Source organism: Nymphalis io, chromosome Z, assembly GCF_905147045.1.
Source record: "Nymphalis io chromosome Z, ilAglIoxx1.1, whole genome shotgun sequence".
Classification (NCBI taxonomy): domain Eukaryota; kingdom Metazoa; phylum Arthropoda; class Insecta; order Lepidoptera; family Nymphalidae; genus Nymphalis; species Nymphalis io.
The window spans coordinates 8941305-8964131 of record NC_065918.1 but is presented as its reverse complement, the minus strand read 5'-3'; the positions used below and the strand labels follow the sequence as shown (position 1 = coordinate 8964131).

Here is a 22827-nt window from a genome sequence, read left to right as displayed (position 1 = left end):
AAAATCAAAATATTTCCCCATTAAAGGCATGCAATTGATTTGCACAAACAACAAACTGTAAATTGTTTTGTCGTTGTGATAGATAAGCCATCTGTCACGAGTACAGGACTAAAACTGGCAGCTGAGGTCTTAATGTTAATCATTGCACCGTTATTTTTAAATGTTGCATTTCTAAATATGCTTTATGTGTGGAAAAAAATCTCGAAAGTTATAATTATACTAAAGAAATAGGTACACAATTTGCAAGCACGTTAAAAGCAATGAGTTCAATTTTTATAATTGTATTTAACTTTATAATGTATATCTATAACAAAATGAATATTCTGAAAAATTTAGACTTTTCTCTTAATATAATATTAATTATATTGTACTAATGAAACTATTAATATTTATTGATTTATAATTCATATGTAGTTTGACAGATGGTTTACTATATTATAATTATTTAAGTTAGATTTAGTCTAATATATATAAAAATATATATTATATGAATAAATTTTAGTCAAAAATGATAATTGTGAGTCTTATTTCTATGCAAACATTTTGTTATTAAGGCCAAAGGAGAAGGATAGAAAAATATCTTCGTTGATTTCCACCTGACCGAATTGACCACTGCGGTCTATCTCAAGGTCAAGTCGTCTGTGCAGGAAATATGACGTCACGTCACGATCACGTTTGACGAGATTGAAATTCGACACGACCTGAAAGGAGCAAGAGCGGGAGTATAAACCGATGGCATCATCAAACGATATGCGACGAGAAAGTTTTGACGATAAAAATAATATTATAAAAATCACATTATAGTTTTTAGGTGGGAGAAGATCAACAGATTAAACAATGCCATAGTTTGTTTACTTTTAGTCATTAGTGTACCTACATAGGTATAACATACGTTATGTACGTTACATAGGTATCTATACGTTACATAGGTAACTGCGATTGAGACAGATAGTTTGTCAATGTGTGCGTATAATGTTGCCATAGTAACTGCATTCCCTTTTTAGGAAGATAAATAATTTTCAGGATTTAATTAAAACAAAACGAGGTTATTAAATTTTACTTTATAATATTTATTATGTTTTTTTAATAAAATTATTTTTTGTAACCAACGACACTCAAAAATCTTTAGTAAGTAACAGCCTGTAAATGTCCGACTGCTAAGGCCTCCTCTCGCTTTTTGAGGAGAAGGTTTCGAGCTTATTTCACCACGCTGCTCCAATGCGGGTTGGTGGAATACACATGTGGCAGAATTTCGATGAAATTAGACACATGCAGGTTTCCTCACGATGTTTTCCTTCACCGAAAAGCACGAGATGAATTATAAACAGAAATTAGGCACATGAAAATTCAGAGGTGCTTGCCCGGGTTTGAACCCACGTTCATTGGTTATGATTCACACGTTCTTACCACTGGGCCATCTCGACTTTTGCATTGTTTGTTTTTGTTTCTGTTCATCAATAGTACTTCAGTATCTTTATATGGTACTGGATTAGTATTCTCATCAGATGTTGAAATCTAAAACACTCAATTAAATTATTAATAAAGAATGGTTGCCACGTATAATTCTTTTTTAACCCCTTGACTCGGAATATGATAATATTACAAATTCAAGGAGAATGTTAAATAATGTTGTCATTAGGAAATTATAAACAGGAAAAAGAATAAATAAAATGACATATTTATGTATAACAAAGCACTTAAGGCTACTATTGGACTGGTATTTATTTGTTTACATTGTCGACGAGTCGATATTTTTTATCGCGAATCTGTGCATTTTTTAGGTGACGCTGACAGCACTTACATGATAAATAATTATAGGTTATGAATCATAAAAACTACAAAATCCTTTTCTGAACATCATGATCATCTTCAGGATTTTAATGCGATATAAGGTTCCGTCATGCTATGTCATTAATAATCATCACTGAGAAACTATATTTAGGGATAAAACCATCGTACTTACGCGTGAAAACACACGCCGACAATTTTCTTCTTGCTATCGCTTTAACATGATATGCACCATTGTATAACCTTCGATATGATATAAGGATTGTTTCCCTGTCGTTTCACTGGATTAGAATCATTGTCTAACGTAAAAATAAGCAAAAATTTAACAATAAACAATGAACGCACCAACTGTCAAGTTTGTTTCGCTACTTAAGTAGCCGGCCTTGATAAAACTGGTTACACTATAAGGGACAAAAGATATGATAATTCTATCTCTGTCCAAAGCATTTGAAACGTAATTTTCGTTTGCTTTCTAGTGTAATTAAGAAGGAAATCGTCATTATGCCTATTAGTTTCTCTGTGTAGTTCCCTGTCTGTAGCTTACATAATTATTACTTCAACTGCTTACATAATTATAGCTTACATAATTATTACTTCAACTGCGACTACATATTTCGTAGAAATCGCAAAAATAACGAATTGAAGACGCTATATAGATAATATAAGATACGATCGTTCACGATAACAAATAAAGAAAAGTCCCTTTTCTGCAAGACATCACAAGTCCTCTCACAGACTATAAACTTCTTTTCGATACGTTTGGAGAGGGTTGTTACAAAAACGTATAAAAAAATGTTAATTTTTTTGCCGGTCTGAGACGAACTGCGTTCAGTTACGTGCTTTGCGTGCGAAAACATAAGATGAGAATAAAAAAGTTAAGACTGTTGATGTGGCTTTCATATAATCGCTGAAGCGAGGCCAGCCACACATCTCACGAGCCTCAGACGGCTAACAAAGCCTTTAGTGTGGATAGTTAGTTAGTAACAGCCTGTTAATGCCCCACTGCTGGGCTAAGGCCTCCTCTCCCTTTTGAGGAGAAGGTTTGGAGCTTATTCTACCACGCTGCTCCAATGCGGGTTGGTAGAATACACATGTGGCATAATTTCAATGAAATTAGACACATGCAGGTTTCCTCACGATGTTTTCCTTCACCGTCAAGCACGAGATGAATTATAATCACAAATTAAGCACATGATAATTCAGTGGTGCTTGCCCGGGTTTGAACCCACGATCATCGGTTAAGATGCACGCGTTCTAACCACTAGGCCATCTCTGCTTTTTAGTGTGGATGCGCCTTAATATTATTTTAATTAATTATATTTTTATTTGAAAATGCTGCATACAGTCTTAATGAGCTAATTGGGTAGAGAACTGGCTGTGAGAATAAAAAAATGAGTGTGCAAGTATTTTTATATAGCTTTTCCTTAGCTGATAAGTTGATATCGCTGCAGTCAGAAAATGTTTTCTAGAATAACCCTAGTAACTAACATGTTCAGTTTCCTGTGCCTGTAGTTACACTGGATTACTCTCCCTTCAAACCGGACCATAAGAACAATAAGTATAGCTGCTTGGCGGTAAAATATATGAGTGCGTGTCCATACCTAGATAGGCTTCCACAAAGCCTTATAACGAAGTCAACCAGTAACTGGTAACTGCCAGGAAGTAAATTCAAGAAGTCATTAAGAATGTATGCATAATATCCACAATTATATTATGAACTAAGGCTTTAAATCTTTCATCGTTTAAAACGAAAGTGTTCCAATTTCCAGCTAATGGGATGGTTTTATTGGAAAACAATCGATTAATTTTGTTTATATTAAAAAAAACATCTGAATTGGAACATGTATTTATTTCAAACGGCCATAGAATTCTGAAGACAATTCGTTACAATTACTGATTTAAAATTAATTTGTGTACAACATCAATAAACCGATAATGGCACAACAACTGGCTACGTGATTATTTATTATGACGACAAGAAATTGGAAGTAGTTCAACATTTTATATTTAAAGGTGTTATAACTGACAAGCTTGTTTATATAATATGTACATTATACATGAACCACAGAGCACGAGTTGGAATAACAATTTATGCTAAACATTTATATAGGGAGACATTTGTTTGAGGACAGTCTTTATAACATATATATATATCTTGAATAATTAGATTATGAGAATTTCACATAACATTTCCATTAGATTTCGCAATAGATTATTTTAAGTATATCTTTATTTTAAGTTTATATTAAATACTAGGATATAGTTAGGAAGTTCTTATCATGACTCGTGAAGCAACACTTATTATATCCAAATATATATTTTCGATTACTTGGTTACTTTATTTTAACTCAAGTAATACTACATCTCTTTTATAGGGTCTGAGAAAAGACAAATTAATACAAGTAAAGAAGGTTATATATATATTAAACTTTCTAAAAATATATTTCATAAAACATCAGCGTCTACTTGCCGGAAAATTGAGCATTTATATAGAAGACATATGATTAACCTTTCAAATAGCCCTATATTATTATTGTGCGTTTAGTCGAAATGTCGATGGGGTTAGTTTCTTAATAAATACATATATTTTATTAAGAATTGTATGCGTGGGACTCACTTAGATATAATAATAGTTACTTTCTAGACATTACACAATATGTCAGTTTTTTATATGCTATAAATTATTTAATTTATATACTATATAAAAGAGTTTCATTAACATTACGAACATTAGCAGTGCAGCGAAAATATTACTGTATGTCTTTATTGCTACTAAACAACGATAAATTTCACATTGATATGTTATTTCATTAAAAAGATTATATTAAAAACTTTTCACTTTTTCAGACATACAATAGATTTTTTCTATTATTTTTAAATTATATTTAATAAATTTTTTTTATAATAGTATAATTTAATTCAGTTAATGTAATATTGGATGTATATAATTCATGACACAGGAGTATTTATGACACTATTTAACGAGAAAGGGTTTTATGTTTGTGTTACTTAGAAAAATGTAGTCGTAAAGTTGCATCACATGTGATTCAATCACTAAATTAGTCTACTGCACGACACCGAGAGAAAAAGACCTATCGCAGTCCGTCTACTAAAAATGGACTGCCGTAATATTCATTTAAATACCCTAACCTCGATCCCTAACCTCCTAGTCACAACTCCGTTTAGGAATAAATTTGGAACAATCTTCGAACTATGTTAATGAACGACTGACTGTCTGTATGTATTATTTATTGGAACGACACTTCATCTATGGCCTACATACATATTACACTGTTAAAAAAAAAATGAATCATATTATTCAAATCAAGTTGACTGTGATGTATTCGTAATAAACTGCTTGTACATTACAAGTTCAGTTTGGTATAAATATGTACATATACATATAAATATATTTAACAAACAATTTCCTGTGTCATTTTCCATAACTAAAAATATAAAACGTTGTTGAAGATCATTCAAATATATATCTTCTACAACATGAGGTCTTACTTATAAACGTTATTTAGCGGGTTCGGTTAAACAATGTATTTTCTCTTTCTGTCATCACTGATTTAACATTCAATAGAAGAAGACACAGCATGTTTAGCTACTCACCCCTAAACAACTTTAATAAGTAAAGCCGTTAATACATACAATGTCAAAAAACATCATGATGCAGCTTTACTACTTATTATATTTTTTCGAAATGTTAACAAATGACATATATTTCAAGTAAGTCGTATATTGTGCTAGTTTACGCAATTTGGACCTAATTACATTAAATATAGAATAATTTTTCAAAGGCCAAAATTCTTACAAAAATACAATTTTCTTGTCCATCTAATACCTTTTCGCAAATATTGCTTTTTTAAGTAAAATTTAAACAGGTATACAATACAAGAATAATAATAATTGTAATAGACTATTAACGTTTTAAAAACGCTAGTAGATATATATATATATATATATATATATATATATATATATATAAATCATATATATATAGGCTAAACTCACAATTGTTACCTGGCATTATTGCACATAACTTGTACCAAAATTATTAATGACTAATCTCAATAACGTCTCACTTAAATGGTAGTTTTAATAGGTTAAATTTTATATACTTTTAAAGATATAAACATATTCGTTTGATAAAAATACTTCAATTAAATATCACTAATATAATATTTCTATACATTTCGAATACTTATTCTCAAATTTTCAATACGACCAAGTCAAATTTACCTTATTTACGTTTTTTATTAAATAATACGGTAAATTGTAAATAATAATTCATTTGACTTTTATATGGAAATATGACAACAGACACCTTGGCACGTTTACATAATATAATGGGAACGAATAATTCGTTACAAAACTTCATTCATAAGAAGAGTAGAATTACAAATAGAGTTTCATTTCAGCGTATGCACCATTAGTAAGTAAAGCTACAATTAATTAAAACTACCTTTTTATTCTTTTTCACATTCGACTACATTATGACGATTGTCGCAGTAATATCATATCTGACCTGCCTTTAATGACTGTCAGCTTTTATTTATTTTTAGTAACAACAAGATTCGAAAATACATTTAACATTTACTTTATATCATATGACCATAACTATTGAACAGCATAATTTTTTTAAATATTTTAATAGTAAAGTCACAGCTAGTATAGTACATAAATATTTTTTTGTTTATTTTTTTTTTTATATTATATGACATTCATTGATAACGATTGAATTATTATTGCAATCATTGATTACTTTTACTACGAATTCAACGTTAGTACATCAATGGTCCAGGTGTACTCAAAGTATTACTTGCACAGTCCGATCACCGTACACCTAATGCAATTGTTCGAGCAATAGAAAACGCAACAATTGCGTTGTTTCAAAAAGTAAGCGTTAAGTGACGTTAGGGCATCAGCCGATCTTAAAGATACAATTTTAATTAATTAATGCACACTGAAATTTATCATAAATATTATATATCTAATATACTTTTTGTATTTTATGTTTTGACTGCAGACTATAATTGTATTGCTTCTTATAACATTTAATAAATATAGTGCATGTAAGTTATAATTTCACTTAACGTGTACACTATATATCAGAAAATGGGATCACTTCTTTATTTTTAAATTACATTTTTAATATTTTATTAGGCGAAAAAGAGACGGGACTAGACAAACATAATCACCTATTTGGTAAATACAACCTAAAATGTTATAACCTATCTTTTTATAAGAAACGTAAAAAAAAAAGAGTTCAAGTCCAAAAAGAACGCGATAGAACTGTTATTAACTCAACTTAGAAAGCCACGGCCGAGAACAATAATTTGACACCATGAATCACCATCTTTTTGTGAGGCGTGTTTAACCTCTGTAATTTTTCAGCAGGGTCAAATTATGTTACTCAACTAAAAAAAAAACAAAACGAGCCAGTTTAATACTTTAGAAATAAATGAATTCATCTTGCGATATTACTAGAGTCGGCTTCGGGACCATCGTGGTACTCATGAAAACATGGCACTATGCACAAGTTGGTGCGGCATTCGGGGCAATGGTATTGAGTTTTCCGGCGAAGAATCCGACCACATTCGTCGACTGTATTCCAGCAGAAGTTGCAGCTAAGGGGAGGGCCAGAGCGAACAGCGGGTGTATGGCTCGCTCGATGCGTCTGAGTCGGGTTCTCTGAAATTACGCTCTCCGATACGACGTTCTCGAAAGAGCTTGTAGGTATAGTCGTGGTGGAGGTGGTAGACGGTTGACGGTTCACGACTGCTACTGCCCTGATTAAGAGAGATCCGACGGCTTGTTCCGTTCGAGGTCGAGGCCGATATATCTGATGAAAATATCAGATAAATATTTCAAAAACATTGCTTCTATTGAATACAATATTATGATTGTAAACTAAATATTCCATTAGAAGGCATTATTATATGTATACTGTTGTTATTGAGAGTTGTCGTTAAATGAAGAGAAGATAAATCAATATTATTTTAATATTAATATTTAAACCAGATAACAACGCTATCGCCTAGAGAAGGTATCCTCCTAGCTAGGTATAGGAAGGTAAGATGGGTATAATAGTAACTTAAATCATATTCAATACCTTAGTAGTTGAATACTGCGGGTAAGACTCGTGTTTTTGCAGAACGGGTACGACTGCCATGACCGTAGGCTCCGACGCCTGCTTGCGGACCTCACGTTCATCAGGCTGAACTCTGCTCTGTCGTTTGAAATACTTCGATCGCCTCATCCTTACGCCTGATGGTGAAGCCAAGAGATCTATCGAAAACCAAAAGTATAAACATGTTAGGAAATTACGCTAATCATTAATTGATGTATTGAATGTGCGAATGGTTATTTATATAAATTTATTGTTTTGTTTAATAAATTTAAATTTGTCTTAAAACTATGTTAATTTTTCAGTCTATGTTTTATAATATTAAAATTGTCTTGGTTTATGTGAAACAAAAATAAACATAAAAAATAGAAATATTGATGAATATAAAAAATAATAAACAAAAATGTTCCACGAACGCCGGATGTTCTGATCATGGCAACACTATTTACACTAAATAGTGACCATAGGTAGATAGGATTAGTAGAGTAGCTACGAGGTGTTATTCAAAAGCATTCGAATAAAAAATCGTAAGTTACAAAGTTACAATACATGTGACATCAACTTATCGAGGATGCGCTTTTAACGCCTCGTTGCTGTTTATATAGTAACAGCCGTTAGTACGCATGTATTTTAAAATTTTTAACCTCCAAGGATTCACACACTTAATGAGCTAATTCCATACTATATAATTTCGATCACAGCGCCATCTATCCGGTCCGATTTTGTTATTTCCTTTTTGCCAGTATACGATGGTTTACGATTTTTTATTTGCGAGCTGACGGCTACTGCGCCAACTCTCGTTAAAATAAAATAATATTTTGCTACGTAAATATAACTTCAGTAAGTTGACGTTGGTCAGTTGTTCCGACGGTACACAATCTCTAACGTATATTATTATAAACGAAGATAAATAGTTAGATACATATTCAGATATCGCATTTAGTGAAATATGTTATGTAATTAAAAGACTGTTTTATGCAAAACTATTATTTACTTTATTACCTAGTTTGGTTTTAAATACAAATAAGTAATACAAATTAACAATTTAAGAAAATCTATTCATGCTACATGCGTAAACATAATTAATAATTAAAGCTGGTTATAAATTGCGTTTTAATCTCTATCTATTATTTAATTGCTTTTGTTTTACTTAGATTTAAGACGTAGATTTAAAAAACGCAATTTAATCATGGCATGCATTATACCAGCAATAATATTATTATAAAATTGCTCACAATTACAAATCATAATACTGAAACTGTACATATTCAATTTTGTGATATTCATTTATATAATAATAATATTTTAATAAAAATATATATATTTATATGCAATCGCATGTTAATAAAAATCATGTTCGCAACCTCCAAAATAGCAGCTCAAGTTACACAATATAATAATTATCTTTGTTTAATAAAAATATTGTTCAAATATAAACACTTCCACACAATCCGCCTGCTCGTTCTGAGAACAATGTTCGAATCAATATCGTTACATTTGGTTAGAAAATAACGTATAAGTATCTTACATGCAATAATTACATAATTAAGTTTTTTTTTTTTTTTGTAAATGAGAAAAAACTAGACGGTACAAGTAAAAACTCCGAAATACCCTACTTAATGGCTATAAAATCCAACATTTAGTTCACATTCATTTTAATATATACTACAACTATAGTACTATTCAAAAAATGCAATTCTGTAAACGATCAAAAGGATACACCCACAAAAATACACAGAGCTATACTGGCCGCCAAAAAAATCGACCCACCCGTATTTTTTTACTTACAAAGTTGTTATCTTAACTATGCGACGACCTAGGTGGATTGTTTTACTTATGGGACATACATTTAACATTTTATTACCCACTTGATATTGATTTGGAGGAGTTGTAAGTGTTATTGAGGATATTTGGAATATTTTTAAAGTATTGATAAGAAAACGTTACTTTGTGCACAAAGTGCATGGTTAGTTTATTTCCAGTTCTTAACGCGGAGTCATCTCGGTTCGATGTTTATTATTGATTAAGTGTATGAAACTTTGTTGAAACAATAATTTTAATAAGTTTAAACATAAAAAATGGATACTACTGAAGCAGAAGCTGCTCAAATCGTAGCTCTTATTCATGAGGGGTTAAATCAGCGAAATGTGGCTAGAACACTAAAATTAAGTCGTTCAGCGGTGCGAAGAGTGTACAAACGCTACTTGGAGACTAAGGAGTATCGCCGGAGACCAGGATCTGGCACGAACCCGACCGATGACCGTTTTATTGGTTGGACGTCTTTAAGAAACCGACATCTTTCGGCTGTTGACGTTCAAGGTAGACTCCGAGAAAGTCGTGGAGTGTCTGTGAGTGAAAATACTGTAAGAAGAAGACTTCGAGAGCAAAACTTAACCCCTCACAAGCCAGCAACAGGACCAAAACTCACAGCATCCCATCGACAAGCAAGACTACAATTTGCTAGGCAGCACGTCGATTGGACACTGGACCAATGGGAGACAGTATTGTTCAGTGATGAAAGCCGAATGTCTCTAGTAGGCTCTGATGGACGACGTAACGTCATGCGAAGGCCAGGAGAACGCTACTCTCAGTGTTGCATTCGAGAAACAGTCCGATTTGGTGGAGGCTCTACAATGTTTTGGGGAGGTATTTCTTTGACGGGACGCACAGAGCTGGTTTTTTTCCGTAATCGCGCTGTTAATGCTGAAACTTACATAACGGACATTCTGGAGCCTCATGTGATGCCTTACGCTGGATATATTGGGGATAATTTCCAACTTATGCACGACAACGCACGACCTCACGTCGCTAGAATTGTTAAAGACTATCTCGGGGAAGTCGAAATTCCAGTTATGCAGTGGCCAGCCAATAGTCCGGACTTAAACCCGATAGAGCACCTCTGGGACCAGCTAAAACGTACGGTTCGAGCACGAAATCCAATTCCAGAAACCCTGAATCAACTGGAAGCTGCCCTAACTGAAGAATGGCAACGGACCCCACAGGAAGACATTAAAAAGCTAATCAGGTCACTTAATAGGCGTATGCAGGCAGTGATTAGGTCAAGAGGAGGAAACACTCCCTATTAAAGTAAGATTTAGGCACCCAAATTTAAAAACAAACGGCATAATCGTTTTGTACACAAAAAAATAAAATTGCGTAAAATTTTGTGTTTTCGTGTTTTGTCACATATTTACCTAAAAACCTATTTTTTGCGCACTATTTCTGTTTTTGTACAATCCTACAATTGCATTTTTTCATTATCAATCTTAAAAATATAAATATGTGGTAGTTTAAAACCATACGATAGCTTTTTTACAAAAAATGTAGGTGGGTCGATTTTTTTGGAGGCCAGTGTAGATAACGCAAGTTCACCTACTTACTATAGTTATTTTTCGGGCGAAATACAAAATAGATAATAACATGCGCAATATTTTATTGCGCAGTGTAAAACTCATTGGGAGTAGTTTGGCCGCAGTGAAGCAAGTGAATTCTGATTGACCCATTGCAGCTTTAATTGAAAAGTAATAATCTAGGTGTTTTGTTAACACGTAATGTATATCAACCGAAGCAAAGGACTTATAATTAATTTGCTGATGGTTCGTCATTTTATTCCATTGATGTTTCGTGATATAAATTTCGTATTTTATAAAATTGTAGATATCCTAATGTAATTTCACGACTTATAATAATTTAAAAGATATTTAATTCAAATAAAAATTAAGTGATGATGTGATATTGGTAATAACAATGTATCCCAAATAATATACTAATAAGGTCTGCTTACCTATCAACTTAACTGAAGCAGAAAATAACCGACATTTGAAGTACAAATGATTACTTTCGTGAAGTCACAAAGGGTATTACAGAAGGCTCGGTTCGTTCTCTATATATATTTGTGGGTACAACCAACAATAACCATATATTGACGTTTTCTTTAAAAAACAAAACAAAATATATTAATGAAAACAAAATAATATACATAAAGTAAAAGTAATAATCAAAATAAAATAGATTATTAAAGGAAATGTAAATGGCACTAAGTACTTCAAACGAATATTTTCATAGTATATTTCAATATATTTTTTTCTTTCTTTTAATATTATATATATATATATATATATATATATATATATATATATATATATTATATTAAATGTAAGTGTGTTTACTACGCTTGAAATTTGAAACCTATAATTACACAAAAATCACGCTATCATTTTATTTCCGTTACAGAAATAATGAATGTAGAATCATAAATTATAATTTAAAATACAATAATTAGTAATTACATACTCCTTAAAACTATATATTAAGGAAAATATATATTTCCTCTCGTTGATATATAAGTAGTTACTAACCTAAAAAAAAAAATTCAGTTTTTTTTTTTTTCTATCATTAAACAGGATCACTAACATAAAAATCAGTCATAAATTACGGAGATCTCACGATTTACAAAATTCTAATAGGAAATACAATATAATATTATTGCTAAGGGTACTGATTTATTAAGGACCGCATCTTCAATTGCTCTTGATATTTTTATCTTTCATCTAGATTTTTTGGGAAATTAAAAAAAAAAACTAATAACTTTAAAAAAAGATGTCTTAAGTGGTATATAATGTAACATTTAACTTAATATAGTGACTATTGCTCGCATTGGCACTTCTGAAAGCCAATAAAACAACAATTGAATTGATTAATGACTATTTCGTTTAACTGTTAGATGTGACAATCAGAATACTTGTCACATCACAAACTTGAATATTTAACGGTAGTTTCCATTTAAAAACTTAGCCTTAAATGTAATAAGTACAGATGTCCTGCAACTGTAACTAAATATTTTTATATAGGTGTCATTTGTGCTTAGATTGTAAGTACTTTCTTGTTAACCTCGCACACTGGCATTATACTTTTTGCTATCATATAATAGGAAAAAAAAGGTTATATGAAAGTAATATTATACATAGATTAAAGATAAGAAATGCGTTTACATTGAATAACAATATTTAGGATTTTAGTCGAAAATAGTTTATAATATAAAAATAGCTATTTAAAAAAAATCTACGCGTTTTCATGAAAACCCTTACATAACTATAAATGCCAGACAATATAAAATAATAGAAGACTTATCATATTTATATGATAGCATTCTATTACTTCAATGTACATAATGGAGATCGCTATCATATCAGATTTGTATTAACCTTTGTAATCTATACTAATATTATAAAGAGGTAAAGTTTGTGAGTTTGTGAGGTCGTAGGGTATCTCTGGATGTACTGAACTGATTTTGAAAATTCTTTTACCAATTGAAAGCCACATTATTTGTTAACTCGAAAAATTAAAAGGCTTTTTCGTGGTAATCGGATTTGCAAATTAAGTCGGAAAAAAACGGTCGAACGAAAACGTTTCTTACACGCTGCCTTCGTTATGAGAGATATATGATTTAGTTCTAGGTAAAAGTTGTTGAGCTTAATAATGCCTACAAAAAAGCCAGCGACAGCATATGTCTAACTTTTGTATCGTTATGTCATGTTTATTGGTCATATTATCAACAATTATGAATTCTTATCAAAATAAGTAAACTTAAAAATGTTTACCGCCCAACGAAGTTGGCACGGGTCAGCTAGTATATAAGTAATGCCTGAAATTATTTTATGAAGATCTCATCAGAGAGATGTTCTCATCAGAGAACAAAAAAAATGTTATTAATAAAATTTACGATAATCAGCGTTGTTATTAGGAAATTACGGTGATTATAAAATGTCAAAAATTATAGTGATACTAATTTTTAAAGTAGGAGATAAACTTAATCTGTTACTTAATAAATTATCGTTCATGCGATACGATGAGATGCTATTTTCAATGGTAATTCTATTTAATCCTTGAATTATGAATAAGCTTGTAAACAAGAACGTTATAGATTTTCATACAATATTAAGACCTACATAATTGTATGGCATTACTCTTTTTCTACGAGCAAAGGGGACAGATTATTACAATAGAAGAAGAAATTATTATTAACAGTTCAGCATCAAAGAATCGACAACTGTACCTACCTGTAACTGCACTGTAGGTAACCGAAAGGAAAATTTTGAAATTATGATAAAAATAATGAATAATTAAGTAAAATCATTTTTTTTTTCTCGATATTATTTACTTATTATATATCGTTTGAGACTTGTTTTTTGTATGCGTATTTTTATTTAATGCCACTCATTAGAAAATAGTATTGCCAAACCAAGAACGCGTCTAGTGATATGCGTCGATATATTTATAGACAATTTAAGACATTTAGTATATCTAAAAAACATATAAGTGTAATAATTCTAGTACGCTTCGTACCATTTAGTTGTCACCATTTTGTTAATTAAGAATTAAAAGTTGCGTTATTGCGTCAAGTTATTGGAATATCAACTAAATTATTTTAGCTAATCAGTCTCTCTACCGTAATTGTTTTATTGCTTACATGAATTAATATATTGGAAAAGGCAAAAAAATCAATGATGCTATAACACATTTCTTAACATTTACTTGTAATTTATGAATGTTTCTTATTTATATTAATAATAAGATTTTTTTTTTGGTCGCAAAGGCGAGGCTCTAGTTTTATAGACAATTTCACGTCGTCGTCGCTTTCGTTTATATTATAACGTGTGCAAATATTTAAATATTGTTATTCATAAGTTTAAGAATATTTAAAAACAATAATTGAAGTTATTCAATCTCGAATAAACGATTATACGATTAAGATGGAAATATTCTTAACTATTCAAAACGTTAACGTTCTAACCAATACGGACGAACGAGATAGTAAATAAATGGAAGGTAAGCGTACCCCGTCACGAGACGGAATGAAAGATTAGAAATACCTAGGTATTTCTTAACATTGATGCGAACAACCTACGATGATGAAATTGTCACTCACTACTACCTCTTTACGTAATAAGGAAGTCAGAGACACGAGTATATTATTATTTACATTATACAACATAGAGATTGAACAATTTTTAAATGACTATTCAGCAGTGACCGAAGCTGGTCGTGTCAAAGGTAATTTCAGAAAATATCAAAAAATTTAATTCAGCTTGCAATAAAAATAAGCTACGCTCATCTGCTAGTGTTACGATAAATACTTATACGATTAGACACGGGACATCCCTTCAGCCGGCAATTTAGAACTTAAATAGCTACCGTTTGTATACAAACATTGATTATATTGTACGTTAAAAGCAACTTACGATTACTTGTTATTATGAATTGCATTTCGTTTACGAAACACGTGTTTAACGCCGATCGTCAAATATGCTGTCAATCTCTAGTTGGGCAAAGAATTCAAATAAGGAAGATACGATACTTAGAGCCCTTACTACTATTTATTTTTATTTAATTACAGATATTTTTTATTCAATGTTCAGTTTGAAAATAAAAAATATTATTTATATACATATGTATATATACTTATGTATATATACACAAAAACTGTAGTTATTATATAATAACTATAAAAACAACGAAATGTATAAAAAAAATCGTTACGTGAAAGGGTCAACGCACAGTTAAATAGATAAATGAGAACAATGAACAATGGTTTCATTCATCGGTTGAAATTGTCAGTGGTATTTAAGTAACGCTTCTGTAAATTATTAAGTTTAAGAGATGCACCGCGTTATGTGGTAACATTACAAAAACCGGCAGTGAAACACCCGAGCAGAATATATTATTAAGTGAGAATCAGTTTTCTGAACAAAACTGCCCAAACTTCCCACAGTTCTAAATAAATTCACTATCACATGCGATGCGATTCACGAATAACTTTTAATGATAAAAGGAGTTTATTTATAAAAAGCTGATATCAAATACCTGTATTTACTTACCTTTCTACTGAGATCTTAGCATACCTTACTGTTTATGGCTAAAGGACGTGTGTGGCCTGCACCGTCCGCTCACATTAATACGTTTAATATTTAATTATTTATTTATATTCTGTATCCGACTGGGTACCGAGTAATACTGGACGATAATGAACATGAACGAATAACAATATTTACAAGGGCATTTGCATATAGATATCATAGCGTGTCTGCGGGCGCAAGGGCGGCGAGGGCGCAAAAGGCGCGAGGGACGCGAGGTGGGGCGGCCCGCACTCGCCGCCTTGCCACTCGGGTCACAAGGAGTACGACTCGTTACCTTGCACCCCGCACGCCGCGTTCTATTGCATCGGAAAATTTACACCATTGATAATGTTCAGGGGAGCATTGTTGACTTGGAGGGGGAAGTCTACGGGCCGAGGGTCTATGAAGCCGACGGGCACTGAGTGCGGGGGACAAATCAAAGCCATTTGTTGGTCTTGCTGCTGCGGTTCCTCTTTGTGTTCCGGAGGCGGAGTGACGTGCTCGCGTTTGATTCTGCTCTTTATGCTGGGCCGGTTATTTGGATAGCCCTTCTTTTTATATTCGAGCCATAATGTTCGGTTGTTCACTCCAAACAATCGCGCCGCTTTGCAAAATCCTATACCACCGACGCGTACGGCTTCTAATGCTTTTTGAAAATTTTCTGCATCTTGAGGGTTTGTCTGACGACGTCGTCTTTGCGGCGTTGCATTTAGCTGTTGCATCTGGTTGGGTTGAGTTTCGGCAACACAACTGGGGCCGGGTGCTGGACCCGGCACTCCTAGCGCTTGACCGTAATGATTCATATCTGGATCTCCATGTTGATTTATTACGTTATTAAGATACATCCCCTGGTCAGGTTGAAACCCGCCGCCGCCAAGACAAGCGTTCGGATACCGAGGGTATGTATGCTCCAACATACTCCATTGTCCTGGGAAGAGAGATAAATGATTTTGTAATACAATTAAAGAAAAAAAATTAAAAAAATATATATTAAAACTACATATGTCATTGATCTCCCTTCCCTGAAAGACAAAGTTTGTGTCTATGTTTTTGTATAGAAAAAGTATCAAAATGGATCCTACAACCACAAATATTTATTTACATAACACGATTTTTCCTGATTTGTGAAAAATATAAAGTAATCCGCTAGAAAATTGAATTTAATCAATTCTCGACCAATCCGACTCCCTAGATCACATCTACTATATGAGAATATGAGATCATATTATGTCCTTCACATTGTATTTTTGTAACTTTATCCAAAATACACAGTAGGTATTAAAAAAAATAAAGATGTTAATTAAGTAAAAAAATTCCGCTTCATAGTCAAGAAAAGCTTCAAAGAAAAGAACCAAATTACTACCTGGGCAAGTTAATTCTATATTTCTAACGTTTAACGTTGAGTTTTGGAACCTGTACATTGCATAATCATAATTGAAGTTGATTTGAACTTTAAAAATAATAACAGGAAAAAAAACTCAAAGAAAGGAGCTTAAGTTTTCTTACATACCTATTAAATATTATGCAAAATAGTGCTGATTTCGTTTTATTGCTTTATCATTATGGTTTCACTTTTGTGTTTAACATTTTTAAGAATATGTTTATTTATTTTTTTATATATTACACGATATTTAGATATTTGTATTGAAATTTTCTTTTTTAAATAACTTCATTTTGTTGTTGTTTCGGTTGTTTTAAGTTAGATACCGATTAAAGTTAAAGGTTGACAATATTTGGCTTATAAATAACTTGCAATTATATTAAATGTCAAAACATTCTTATTTATTTACTCTGTATTTTATGCATATTATTTTTATATATTTAAAAAAAAACTAGTTTTAATACACAATTTAGTGCTACTGTTGTTACTAAAAATAATCGAAAAACTCAACAATTACAATTGAAATTATTTGATCGAAGTTAGTCGATTGTTATTTAAGAGCTTAAGGCGCGCTTATCAAGGTGCGCGGTCATTGTGGCTAACCGACTGTTACGAACGGATGTATTCGCTGATGTATATAAATTTTACAATGTGTATGTGATTAGGGACTAAGAGGACGAATGTAATAAGAAAATCAGAATATTTTTTATTAATTTATAATAAAATAAATAATTACACATGAGTTTGCATTAAATTAGTATTAATTAGTAGAAGCCACCTTCACTTTCAAAAAAATTACACACAATCGACGCTTATGGCACTATTGTAGCACGTATTGTAACTCAAAATGTAATTGTAATTCGAAACCTTGACCCATAATCGAATGAGATAACGAAAATAAATCAATAAAACAATGGATAAGCGTTGCCGACGTTCTTATGTGCCGCACTCGCACTCGCCCGAATTTTTTTAATTTTTTTTTTCGGAGACTGAATTGACAACCGAACATGCAGTTGCCAGTTGAAAAATTAATTTGTTTTTTTTTTCTGAACAATACTCTCATCACTGGCTCGAACCAAGATTTTTAGTAGACCATTTACACCTTAATTATCCACATCTATTCGTCAGCTGATATACAAAACAAATTCAAAACACTGCACTATCTACTCATCATTAATTTAACTATTATTGACAATTGAGTGCAACCCTAATATTTAAAGTATTGAAACGAATGAACTTGTTATGATTTGTATTGTTTTGAAAATTATCGTGATTGATTGCGTTTCGAGAATTAATTTGTACTTTTTATGTATTATATTAAGCTTAGAGATCAAACTTTATACGCATAAATATAAAAATAGCTGATATAAAGATTCTCTCTTTCGACTTTTCTGTTGACCTTTCCAAGAACCACAACTCTTACGTATTAAATTTTAAGGCGGGTATGTATTGCATTAACATGGGAATTTATAATAGATATATATTACTTGTAGTATCTAATAGCAATATAATATTATAACTAATAGCAATATATCTATAAGCTGACATTAAGTTTCAACTCATTGTTATAATATGCCTTCCATTCCTCATCTTTTTCTATCACTCTTATCTTACCTTGTGACATTCCAACTGCATTGGAGTCAAGAGCAAGCTGATCTATATTGATATTTGACGTTTCTCCAGTCTGAAATCGAGATTTATTTATGTTTTAATATTTATATATAATATACAATAAGGCCGAGGCTGACTTTCTTTTACATTTAATAAGAATAATATGGTGTAAATATATGTAGTTGTTTATTTAATAATAATAATAATAAGTTTCAAAAACACACCAAGAAGCTCACCTGGTTGTCCATTCGTTCATCTAATTCCCGTCGTTTCTGCTGTGGTACACTGCTAAGTGTAACTGCATCTCGCATCAACTCCAAGTTTTGTCCACAATCGTTACTTCTGTTGTCATCCGTCACCAAATTCACACCTGATCCAGTTGAACTTCCACGACGCCTTTAATAAAATTGCAATCCAACAATTAATAATATGTTTTTTTTTTATTATTTCAAAATAACAGATAAAAATATTAGCATACCGCTTTCGTTTAATGTTGGGTGATGATGGCGAAACAGATGGTCTGTTAGCCTCATTAGAATTTTCTAGATTTGGAAAGTCTGCTGATGCTCCCTGAGATCTGGTTAGTGATGTTGAGTCTGGCATTTCTGTCAGTCCCTTAATTTTTAATATTTTTGCTGTTTCTAAAACCTGTAACACAATTTTAATAAGTACAATATAATGCATTTTTGGATTAAAATGGTCTCCTTAACTTTTTAAAAAAGTGTTGTATTAACCTGTGGTAACTGTTCCTCAGTAACATTTACTTCACCATAATACATGAAATCCACCATTGTGCATAAGTTGTTGAATGTAACATCCTTCAATATAACTATAGGGTGGTGTGATGGGTTGTCCACAAATAAAGACTGAAAAAGATTTTTCGAAGTTAATTAACTTTTTATAATAAACAATTAGTTACAATTTTAGGTTAATACTGTTTTTTTTAATGGAAGACACTGGTGAACTCTTTTACAATATAAATAATCTCTAAACTAATTACTAATAGCTTTCTGTCTTACTGTGGACAGAATTAAACATTTACCATCAGGTGGCCCATTGGCCCATCTGTCTACCTAATTTAAAAAAGATTACTACCATACTAAGCCTATGATAAAAACTTACGTGGAAATAGGTGCTACATGCGGATAGTACAACCTTGTGGGCAACTAAGTGTTGTCCCTCAGCAGCAAGAGTAACATCCACCAAATTTTTTGTAGCAAGTAGTGTACCAAACATAGAAATAAAATTGGGTTGGTGGTTATTCCACCGCAAACTATATTGTTGTGACATTGTAACCTGAAATTATAAAAATAAAAAATGTCGGAATGTTTTTCTTCATAAAATATAAGAGAAGTATGAAATAGATTTAAATTTGACAGGATAATAATTGAAAATACCTGTGTGGCATCCACACTGAAATGCGCTGATACTATTCTGAAATAAAAAAATATATAATTTATTTTTAATATTCTATAACAAATCTCTATCTACAGAAATTGCCTAGCAGTTAGGCCAATTCAAGCATCATTTACTTAATTTTAACCTAGTTCACACCATTTATTATGTGTTATAATATAATATAATAAATTATAAGCACACTAAAATATTACATACTTCTAAGAGAGATCAGATCAGACAAGTTTGTTGTTTTATTTAATTCGCATTTGCGTATGTATTCCATGAACAGTAACAAACGGGTACTAAATGGTCTATTTATTTCTTTAACACATTATATATACCAGAAATAAAAGATACACAAAAAAATGTTAATAAGAACTTAGTACACAATTCTTCTCAAAAGGAGAGGAGGCCAGCTGTAGTACATTTAAAGGCTATTTTATCTAGGATAAAGATATAATTTTACATTTTAATTTGATATGTCACTGTTCGTGTTGAAGTTTTTTTTTTTTCATTTCGCAACGCAGCCTCTGTCAAGCTAAGCAAATTTAACCACTTTTTCACATATGCCTGTATACTGTTCCAGAATATATAAAAATTATCTTTAAAATATGTAAAATTACTCATCTTATTTATAATTTCTTACATGTATATATACATAATACCATCAATGTATCAGTTTTTATAAAAATAAGATAATTGTCATATGCAGTGAATATAGTTTCATTCTATGGCAGTTTGTGATAGGATCAAATGTATTCATTTCAAATGAATAAATTGAAATGATGGTTTGATACATAGGTAAATAAGTATAGAAAAAACCTTGATGCCACTGAAATATCAATAAAATATCTAAATCCTACACACAATCCTAAACACCTACATATTTTGAAAAGCCAATGGCTTTAAATTGTGGGTTTTGTACACCCTAAATTAAGCAAGCAAATAATAAGTTTTATTGTAATAAATATGGATTTCAGCAAAATAAACTTAAATACATATTTATAATTCATCATCTTCCAAAATAGAACTTTTGAGTGAAGGCGTAACAAGTTTACATGTAAATTTATTAATGATATTTAAAAGCTACATCTTTTGCGCAATCTGAAAATATGAATATCATATTTTCAGATTGCGCATATAGTCCGTTCCATTACACTTGACTGGATACTTTATGCTTGAGCAAAATAATGAATATGTCAAACATGTAGATACTATATTCTTATACTATTTTTTGGTTTAAAAACCTACTTATAAAAATTGGATTTAAAGTTATGGAAGTGACAAAATTATGTTGTCTCATATTAAATATTAATAAACAGAAGACATGGGAACAGCAATATTTTATCAATCAAAAATCAATAATTAATCAAATCAAAATTAATACAATATTCAATAACTTATGTTTCTATCAATAAGTGTCAATAATCAAATCAATAACCAAAATGTTGCATTGCCACACTCACTAGTTGTATTTGACCAAAAGAATTACCAATTGGACAGAGTAAAGTATTTTCAATTATTATTAAAATTTCAATTTTTCTTTAATAAATCTAATGATTAATATATTATTATCATTTTAAATAAACTTTATTTTGTTTTGATTAAAATAAACATTTTTGATTTATAGAATAGCATTAAGTTTCACATTTTAATTATGTTATTAGAATATAAACAAACTGTAACAAAATTATTTCATATGTTAAAACCATTGAGCTAAAGCTGAGCTTTTAAGTTTCCACAAATATAAATTTATTTTTTATAATACATTACCTAAATAATTTATAATAAAAACAGAAAAGCAGAGAATTTTTCATAATCTTAATAATTTAATTATGTTTAATTTTCAATTAGTAAACATGGTGTGAATATTTATTTATGTATTATTTATTGTACACAACAGATATATAATAGTAGCTAATATGTATAATATTTTAAGCAATTAGAATTTAATGTCAAATGAAATTGAAAACGAAGAAATATATATATAATAATGATATGATATGATAGAAACACACATTATTAACAGGTTTCCTTTACGATCTTCTATGAATCAATTCATTTCTGAAAACATTCATCTGTATCGAAAGTTATTTTCACAAGCAAAATATCACTTCTTGTCAATAACCAAAGCAAGCACAACAAGCTTATTCATATTGAATGGATTTCTGAACCTCTCTCACTATTCGTAATTTGAAGCGAATTTTATAGCATCTATAAAGACAACACTATATCAATAATACATTCGCACCGACGCTGAAATTTAATGATTATTAAACATTCGAAGGTATACAATAAAAAAAAATCGAACTCCGATATCTTCTGTGATACGTTGTGTTTGATGTGCAATCATATGTAGTTGCAATGTTGATTCATCTTACAAATAACTTATAATTACGTTCTAATACGTACATTAAACTCACCAATTACTTGATTATTCAAATCGCACCCACCAACCACTCAACCCACGCTAAATAAAATCGCTAACAATGACTACCAAAGAACCCACGCCATCCAATGTTGCCATGAATTATTTTCCAAAGTGTATGAAATCACTTCCATAACAATTCATTTAGTCTAGAAGAGCTTGGTATAATTTTCTTATTGCATTACATTTAAGC

The 22827-nt window shown here is 31.0% G+C and overlaps 2 protein-coding genes across 8 annotated transcripts in view; one reads left to right on the top strand and one right to left on the bottom strand.

Annotated features, from left to right (window-relative positions):
- Positions 1-22827, top strand: part of LOC126780716 (pyruvate dehydrogenase phosphatase regulatory subunit, mitochondrial) — a 236825-nt gene that overhangs the window by 142848 nt on the left and 71150 nt on the right. The gene's annotated exons all lie outside the window — the stretch shown is intronic.
- LOC126780732 (protein tramtrack, beta isoform-like) lies at positions 7214-22702 on the bottom strand. Of its 6 annotated transcripts, none has more exons than XM_050505399.1 (9): positions 22630-22702; positions 20206-20242; positions 19931-20104; positions 19543-19674; positions 19287-19456; positions 19033-19204; positions 18812-18881; positions 7907-8082; positions 7214-7636 (listed from the first exon to the last, which is right to left on the bottom strand). In XM_050505399.1, exons 3-9 carry the CDS (start codon positions 20096-20098, stop codon positions 7262-7264), a joined length of 1263 nt encoding a protein of 420 aa, XP_050361356.1. In that variant the 5' UTR covers positions 20099-20104; positions 20206-20242; positions 22630-22702; the 3' UTR covers positions 7214-7261. The 6 variants fall into 6 exon arrangements, with proteins under 6 accessions (XP_050361356.1, XP_050361357.1, XP_050361353.1 ...); XM_050505400.1 differs by having other exon boundaries at positions 19045-19204; XM_050505396.1 differs by lacking the exons at positions 7214-7636; positions 7907-8082 and adding an exon at positions 15463-16744 and having other exon boundaries at positions 22619-22702.